The 9,377-nt window shown below is 43.9% G+C and overlaps 1 protein-coding gene across 1 annotated transcript; it reads left to right on the forward strand.

Annotated features, from left to right (window-relative positions):
• The first annotated feature begins 263 nt into the window (after positions 1-263).
• On the forward strand, positions 264-1,341 carry LOC101942244 (olfactory receptor 6N1-like). Its single transcript, XM_005309032.3, has one exon. It carries the CDS (start codon positions 264-266, stop codon positions 1,239-1,241), a length of 978 nt encoding a protein of 325 aa, XP_005309089.2. The 3' UTR covers positions 1,242-1,341.
• The last annotated feature ends 8,036 nt before the right edge of the window (positions 1,342-9,377 follow it).

The following is a 9,377-nucleotide window of genomic DNA, read 5'->3' on the forward strand; positions in this document are numbered from 1 at the left end:
ATTGTGGCTAATGTAACACATAGACATGATCAGGAAGCTGAAGGTGAGATGTGTTTAACCATAGAAATACTAGACAGCAGTAACATTTCCAATGTCAATTAACTTAGGCCATTTTGAAATTTTACCCAGCATGCCTCTGCTATCTGGAGTCTTCACTCAACCATTGGGATGGCAACAAGCAGAGAGAAGCCAGAAATGAAATTCTGACAATTTTGCAGTGGAAGCTAGACTCTAAATGGCAGAATTTGTTTTATTTCCCCTAGATGAAACCCACAGGAAACAAATGCCAGGGAAATCAAACTACCGTGACAGAATTCATCCTCCTGGGATTTGGGGATCTCCCTGGACTTCACGTTCTTCTCTTCCTGCTGTTCCTAGTGATCTACATTGTGACCATGGCTGGGAACATCCTCATTGTTGTGCTAGTAGTGACTGATCAGCACCTGCATACCCCAATGTACTTCTTCCTGGGGAACTTGTCCTGCTTGGAGACCAGCTACACCTCTACCATGCTGCCTAGGATGTTGGACAGTCTCCTGACTGGGGACAGAACCATTTCTGTTACCAGCTGCATCATACAATTATATTTCTTTGGTTCTCTGGCAGGCACAGAATGTTGTCTACTATCTGTGATGTCTTATGATCGGTATTTAGCGATATGCAAACCTCTGCACTATGCAGCCCTGATGAATGGCAGGTTGTGCCTCCAGCTAGCGGTCGGGTCATGGATAGGTGGATTTGTGTCTGTTGCTTTTTTAATATCTGTGATTTCACAATTAACATTCTGTGGCCCCAACGAAATTGACCATTTCTTTTGTGATTTTAGTCCAATAATGAAACTGTCCTGCAGTGACACTCACTGGCTGGAGGTTTCGGCTGTCATACATTCCTCCCTATTCACATTTCCTCCATTTCTGTTGACCCTTGCATCTTATGTTAGTATCATCACCACTATCCTGAGAATCCCGTCCACCACTGGGAGACAAAAGGCCTTTTCCACCTGCTCTTCCCACCTCATTGTGGTGACAATTTTCTATGGAACCCTCATCATTGTGTATCTACTATCGGACTCTGATGCACTGAGGGTCTTGAACAAAGTGTGTTCTGTTTTCTATGGAGTCCTGACCCCTTTGGTCAACCCCCTCATCTACAGCCTGAGAAACAAGGAAGTAAAGGAAGCCTTGAGAAAAGCTCTCCTTAGATTTTTTGTCTTTTACAGGAGTACAGGCATTTCAGGCTAATCATAGATATATGAACCTGCAAACTCTGACTCATGTGTAGCCCTAATTCAGCTTTCTGTGCCAGTGGAACTCTAGACTAGCATGATCAGGACTTCTTGTGACCAAGGGCAGATTCTACTTATTCGACTTATGGTCATGTGACATGTTTTGGAGAAAAATTAGTACACCAAGCCAAATCTTGAGACACGCACTGCACCCCCATTTGCACTCTCATCTCTGAAGCATACAGAGTATCCTCCTTGAACATATAGTACTTATTCTTTGTGTGTGGATGACTTTCAAATTAATATGAGAATTACTTCATGCTAATGAAATAATTCAAAATGTGCTCTTTCAGAAAGTTCACATTTATCCTCTCTCCTGATTTGTCCAGAGTGATTTTAAAACTGGAATCAAAATGCAGTTCAATTAGAACGCATTTGAAATATGTATGTAGGCTTCATTTTGTTTTAATAAAGCTAAATTGTTAAGAAAGGTTGTGTCTAATCATTAGATTTGGAATAACTGGTGCATATAGCAATGTCATAGCTGAAATTCATTCTTAAGTGGGGCCATGGTAACATCAGAAGTAACTCAGCCGATCCTCACTCTTTCTCTCCTGGTAATTTCCATACGGCAGTTTTCATAGATTCATAGATTCATAGATTATAGGACTGGAAGGGACCTCGAGAGGTCATCGAGTCCAGTCCCCTGCCCGCATGGCAGGACCAAATACTGTCTAGACCATCCCTGATAGACATTTATCTAATCTACTCTTAAATATCTCCAGAGACGGAGATTCCACAACCTCCCTAGGCAATTTGTTCCAGTGTTTAACCACCCTGACAGTTAGGAACTTTTTCCTAATGTCCAACCTAGACCTCCCTTGCTGCAGTTTAAACCCATTGTTTCTGGTTCTATCCTTAGAGGCTAAGGTGAACAAGTTCTCTCCCTCCTCCTTATGACACCCTTTTAGATACCTGAAAACTGCTATCATGTCCCCTCTCAGTCTTCTCTTTTCCAAACTAAACAAACCCAATTCTTTCAGCCTTCCTTCATAGGTCATGTTCTCAAGACCTTTAATCATTCTTGTTGCTCTTCTTTGGACCCTTTCCAATTTCTCCACATCTTTTTTAAAATGCGGCGCCCAGAACTGGACACAATACTCCAGCTGAGGCCTAACCAGAGCAGAGTAGAGCGGAAGAATGACTTCTCGTGTCTTGCTCACAACACACCTGTTAATACATCCCAGAATCATGTTTGCTTTTTTTGCAACAGCATCACACTGTTGACTCATATTTAGCTTGTGGTCCACTATAACCCCTAGATCCCTTTCTGCCGTACTCCTTCCTAGACAGTCTTTTCCCATTCTGTATGTGTGAAATTGATTTTTCCTTCCTAAGTGGAGCACTTTGCATTTGTCTTTGTTAAACTTCATCCTGTTTAACTCAGACCATTTCTCCAATTTGTCCAGATCATTTTGAATTATGACCCTGTCCTCCAAAGTAGTTGCAATCCCTCCCAGTTTGGTATCATCCGCAAACTTAATAAGAGTACTTTCTATGCCAATATCTAAGTCGTTGATGAAGATATTGAACAGCACCGGTCCCAAAACAGACCCCTGCGGTACCCCACTCGTTACACCTTTCCAGCAGGATTGGGAACCATTAATAACAACTCTCTGAGTACGGTTATCCAGCCAGTTATGCACCCACCTTATAGTAGCCCCATCTAAATTGTATTTGCCTAGTTTATCGATAAGAATATCATGCGAGACCATATCAAATGCCTTACTAAAGTCTAGGTATACCACATCCACAGCTTCTCCCTTATCCACAAGACTCGTTATCCTATCAAAGAAAGCTATCAGATTGGTTTGACATGATTTGTTCTTCACAAATCCATGCTGGCTGTTCCCTATCACCTTACCACCTTCCAAGTGTTTGCAGATGATTTCCTTAATTACTTGCTCCATTATCTTCCCTGGCACAGAAGTTAAACTAACTGGTCTGTAGTTTCCTGGGTTGTTTTTATTTCCCTTTTTATAGATGGGCACTATATTTGCCCTTTTCCAGTCTTCTGGAATCTCTCCCGTCTCCCATGACTTTCCAAAGATAATAGCTAGAGGCTCAGATACCTCCTCTATTAGCTCCTTGAGTATTCTAGGATGCATTTCATCAGGCCCGGGTGACTTGCAGGCATCTAACTTTTCTAAGTGATTTTTAACTTGTTCTTTTTTTATTTTATCCGCTAAACCTACCCCCTTCCCATTAGTATTCACTATGTTAGGCATTCCTTTAGACTTCTCGGTGAAGACCGAAACAAAGAAGTCATTAAGCATCTCTGCCATTTCCAAGTTTCCTGTTACTGTTTCTCCCTCTTCACTAAGCAGTGGGCCTACCCTGTCTTTGGCCTTCCTCTTGCTTCTAATGTATTGATAAAAAGTCTTCTTGTTTCCTTTTATTCCCGTAGCTAGTTTGAGCTCATTTTGTGCCTTTGCCTTTCTAATCTTGCCCCTGCATTCCTGTGTTGTTTGCCTATATTCATCCTTTGTAATCTGTCCTAGTTTCCATTTTTTATATGACTCCTTTTTATTTTTTAGATTGTGCAAGATCTCGTGGTTAAGCCAAGGTGGTCTTTTGCCACAATTTCTATCTTTCCTAACCAGCGGAATAGCTTGCTTTTGGGCCCTTAATAGTGTCCCTTTGAAAAACTGCCAACTCTCCTCAGTTGTTTTTCCCCTCAGTCTAGATTCCCATGGGACCTTACCTATCAGCTCTCTGAGCTTCCCAAAATCTGCCTTCCTGAAATCCATTGTCTCTATTTTGCTGTTCTCCCTTCTACCCTTCCTTAGAATTGTGAACTCTATGATTTCATGATCACTTTCACCCAGGCTGCCTTCTACTTTCACATTCTCAACGAGTTCCTCCCTATTTGTTAAAATCAAGTCTAGAACAGCTTCCCCCCTAGTAGCTTTTTCAACCTTCTGAAATAAAAAGTTGTCTCCAATGCAGTCCAAGAATTTGTTGGATAGTCTGTGCCCCGCTGTGTTATTTTCCCAACATATATCCGGATAGTTGAAGTCCCCCATCACCACCAAATCTTGGGCTTTGGATGATTTTGTTAGTTGCTTGAAAAAAGTCTCATCCACCTCTTCCACCTGGTTAGGTGGCCTGTAGTAGACTCCTAGCATGACATCTCCCTTGTTTTTTACCCCTTTTAGCCTAACCCAGAGACTCTCAACACTTCCGTCTCCTATGTCCATCTCTACCTCAGTCCAAGTGTGTACATTTTTAATATATAAGGCAACACCTCCTCCCTTTTTCCCCTGTCTATCCTTCCTGAGCAAGCTGTACCCATCCACACCAACATTCCAATCGTGTGTATTATCCCACCAAGTTTCAGTGATGCCAACAATGTCATAGTTGTATTTATTTATTAGCACTTCCAGTTCTTCCTGCTTATTCCCCATACTTCTCGCATTTGTATATAGGCATCTAAGATACTGGTTTGACCTTTCCTCCCAGTTTTGTCCTGACCCTCCTTTCTCTCTGCCAATATAGCCCACACTCCCTCTCGTTTCCAACCCATCTCCCCGGTCTCCATGTTCCTCACTTACCTGTGGGCTTTGCTCACCTGTCCCCGTCGAACCTAGTTTAAAGCCCTCCTCACTAGGTTAGCCAGTCTGTGTCCGAATAGGGTCTTTCCTCTCCTCGAAAGGTGAACGCCATCTCTGCCTAGCAGTCCTTCCTCGAATAGCATCCCGTGGTCTAGGAAGCCAAAGCCCTCCTGGCGACACCATCTTCGCAGCTAGGCATTTACCTCCATGATGCATCTGTCTCTGCCCGGGCCCCTACCTTTGACAGGAAGAATTGAAGAGAATACCACCTGCGCTCCAAACTCCTTCACCCGTACTCCCAGAGCCCTGTAGTCACTCTTGATCCGCTCAGTGTCACACCGTGCAGTATCATTTGTGCCCACATGGATGAGTAGCATGGGGTAGTAGTCAGAGGGCTGGATAATCCTCGACAATGCCGCCGTAACGTTCTATTACCTGAAATGACTCCTTGAGAGAAGGTAACTGTACAGGCGGGCAAGAGTTCTCATTGACGACTTTACAAGAATTCAGTGATTTTAAGCTAATACATATGTGTATATTAATGAGTTAATCAGGGGATATCATCTTGCAAATTCTGCCTCACATGAGTAGCCCATATTTATCTTTCTGTGACTGTTGAACTCATCAGAATCAGGACTTGTGTAGAGTCTGGGTGTTGCCTACCTGTGGCCATCTGACTTGTTTTGGAGGAAAATTAGGACACGAAGCTATATCCTTAGACATTCACTATTCACTTACTCCCACTGTAATGTGTGAAGAATACTGTGCATCCTCGCTGAATTTGGATTATTATTCTCTAAGAGTGGATGGCTTTGCAAGTAAATGTTTTAATTAGTTCATGAGAATAAAATTTTATAATTGGGATCCTTAAGAAATTTGGCATTTGTCATCTGTAGCTTTGTCATGAGAGACCTTTAGAGTGGAATAAAACTTACTCTTCACACTTTCCGTAATGTTAAAACTCATTTGAAATATGTGTGTAGGCCACATTTGAAAACATTAGGTTATAATGCAGCTAAATTGTTAAGAGAAGTTCCGCCAAATCATTAGATTAGGAATACATTTTGCTCATTGACAAGCTCTGGTAAATAGCTCAGGTCACTTTTAAATGGGACCCCAGTGACATCAGAATTAAATCAACCAATCCCCACTCTTCATCTCCTGCTAATTTGAATGTTGCAGTTCTGTTACCTGAAATGACTGATTAAGGGAAGGTCAATGTGCAGGTGGGCCAAGAGTTCTCATTGACGCCTTGACCCCCATGAGTGTTATTCACACAAGCTACCTGTTCTTGTGCGTCATCAGAGGGGTGGTGTGTCTCTGCTACACAGTCCCAGGACCAGCCAAGGGAAGGGTTTCTGATTCAGGAAGGCTCAGTTCCCTCCTCTCTGCTTCCCCCCGGCTCCCTGGCAGTTGTTATTTGCTGCTGGCCAAGTCACTGGGGCTGGAAACTAACATTCTGCCATTCCCTGATCCTTCCCACTCACAGCCCATCAAATATCTGGACACAATATTTGTCACCATAGGGTCCTGGGGAGTAAGAACGACTGGTGAGAGTGGGTATTGGGAGTCAGTCCAAGTCGGGTACCAGAGGGTCAGAATCCAAGAAAGGCCAGAGTGCAAACCAAGAGGCAGGCATCAGGAGGCAGGCTAGGTCAGAAGCCGGAGTCTGGGATCTCTCATGAGCAGGGAAATGGAAGGGATTTTTAGCATAATTTCCGCTAAAGGCATCGTTATCCACTAACCCTAGGACAAGCATTTTGGGTAACTGTCCCAAGAACAGGTTCTCCTGGTTACTGACCCTGCTTCCCGCGGGGATGCTAAACACTTTCATTCCCACACAGTCCATGGGGTATTTAGCATTAGCGGTAAGCAGGGCCTCCGCGTGCCCCAGATGGACTCCCGGGGCCACCCGTACTTTCTTCACAAAAAGGGACGCTGATACAATGCGCAGTTTAAAGCCTTCAGCCGCACTGCCCATTAAACAGAAAGCGTCTTTACTGCGTGTCAGTTTAATTTTCACATCCACTCCGTTTAACAAAAGTTTTTCTTGAAAAAACAGGTCACTGTGTAAATGGCCCAGGAGCTCTACCATTCTGCTCGCGGCCGTCAGCTTTGCACTCCTCACAAACCCTAGATTCCCTCCAATCAACTCTGTTTCTTCATGTTGTCCAGCAGTGTCTTTGTAAAACAGGCCGGCGGAAAATTGCGTGGCGAGGGTGTCGTCGCTGTAATTGAGCACCGATTCTATAAAGGCCCTGTAAGGGTAGCAGTTGTTGTTTTGGCTTATGAGGCGGTCTCCCAGCGTGACATCCAACTGACTGAAAATAGAGGCCACGGGGTAATTCACCAGACCCACTTCGGCGTCCACGGCGAGTTCAGTTCCGTCTCCTTTTACAATCTTGCAACACAGGTACAGCAGCGTGTTGTTTAAATTCATATAATCTATGCCATTCCCTTTTATAAAAAAGTCAATGGGGGCAGACTCCGTAATGGCCGATAGAGGCGGCACCTCGATGTAGATGCTTTTCTCGATGCTGGTCTGCGTAGGGGCTATTTGAAACAAGTCTAGTTCGGATTTGGTGCACTCTTCAGACCCGCAGTGAACAAAAGCCATGTTGATTAAAATATGTCTCTTTTATCAGGCAGAGCGCGTCTCCTCTTTCGTCCAGGCTTCCTCTTGGACTTTCGCTTATGGCCGGCCCTGCGTGTCAAAGCCCTTCTTTTAAAGGGTTTCGGGGGACCTGTGCGTCGCAGGTATGACATATTTCTCTTTCTCTTCCTCCTTTTAATGTACATCAGCCCCGATCCTTCCTGTGAAGCTGTATTCCCCACCTTCTCCAGAACAGCCCGGGAGACGTGACCTACCACATCTTTAGCTATGTTTTGAGTGGCAGTTTTTACGTGGGGTTTAATAATCTCTAGCCCCCTCCTCAAAAGCAGTACGGCATTTCGAAAGAGGCTATGAAATATACCACCCACACCCGCTCCGTACATCACGGGGGCCCCATGATGTCCAGGAAGGGCGTATCCAGCCTGGGCTTTGTAATAGTTCCTGTAGATGGTGGGGTCGCCATAATTTTTTGGGATCGCCATAATAGGGTTTTGCTTTTTTTTTTTTAGAAACCTCGTTCTCTCTGCGGCTGCAGATGCAGCTTGACGATCAACTTGCCGAAGCAAAATGAGACATGTCTGTTCTGATCTGTCTTTATTTCAATGGTAATGGTGTCAATGTGGTGTTTACTGACAGGGACGTAATGAGGTTTGTCGTAGGTAATAGTAACAAACTCGTTGTTCCTTCCTCGGACCGGGACACAGCGTAACGGGGAACAGAAAAGTCCCCCACAAACTGGTGTTCTACGATATCCGTGTATACATACAAGGAGTTAAAACCTCCTGTGATGTCTGCCGAGAAGGGGAATTTTTGGACGTTGCGTTTGTGGCCCAAACCCAGAATGTTAGCTAGCTCCCTGTCAGTAGAAAACACGTACATAAAATCGGTAGATTTAAGTCTCACTTTTCTACCCACAGGGTCGTAGTTCATGACCACTTCAGGCGGTCCGGGATGACGAGCCACGTTGCTGTTCATATGCTCCAGTAATTCGGGTATGGTCGAGTAATAACTTCGTCGTAGGATGAAATTCCACGTTGTAGCTCCAAAGGTAATTTCGAAAGGGGTGTCTTCATTGATAGTATTCCAGCTGTGCGGGTATTGTATTTCCACTAACCCCACCTCCCAGTCACCCGGGAGATCCAAGGGCTTAATTAGCCGTATTGTAAAGTTCGAGATGGTGTTTTGGGGAAAAACTGCAGAGATGGCATTGCTGGGCAAAGTAATGTAAAACCCGCCATCACTCATTTTTTTCTCTCTTTCTCTGTCCTTGCAGAAGGAATCTTTTTTGTTTGTTTGTTTGTTCGTGTCTAGATGTCACAGAGTTGAGAAGCTTCCACCCAGCTGTTAAACTTATCAGGCCACCCCAACCATTTCACCAGTAGCTGCTTTTTTCTCCCTTTTCCTTTCTGTGCTAGAACTTTTTCAATTCTGTAAATCCTGTCTCGTTTGGGGTTTACTTTTTGTAATTCTTCAAGGTGAAAAGATCCAGTAACTGCCTCACCCTTGTAATCTTTTAAGCGGTATACAGGTCTCTGGCCCCTGGTTAAGGCTTCATCCACTATGAATATCTCATCGGTAAACGTCTGTTCATAACCTTTTTCAAAAGCGCCTTTGGTTTTAGATAGTCTCACGTGGTCACCTTTTCTAAAAGGGGCAACAACCGGTTTTATTTTAAAACCATCTCCGTAAACCGTTTTCCATACCTTCAAAGAATTTGAAGGGTTAACATCAACGGGTCTGGTACGTATAGTTCTGTGAAAGATCTGGTTGTAACTCTTTATAAAGTCAGGTAAGACGTCAATGTAGCGAAAGGTGTTATGGGCTGTAAAATATCTCCACATTCTAGTTTTTAAAGTTCTGTTAAATCGCTCCACAATCCCTGCTTTGACTTCATTATTGGTAACAAAATGGTAAACTCCATGCC

This window comes from Chrysemys picta, chromosome 13 (assembly GCF_011386835.1).
Source record: "Chrysemys picta bellii isolate R12L10 chromosome 13, ASM1138683v2, whole genome shotgun sequence".
NCBI lineage: Eukaryota > Metazoa > Chordata > Testudines > Emydidae > Chrysemys > Chrysemys picta.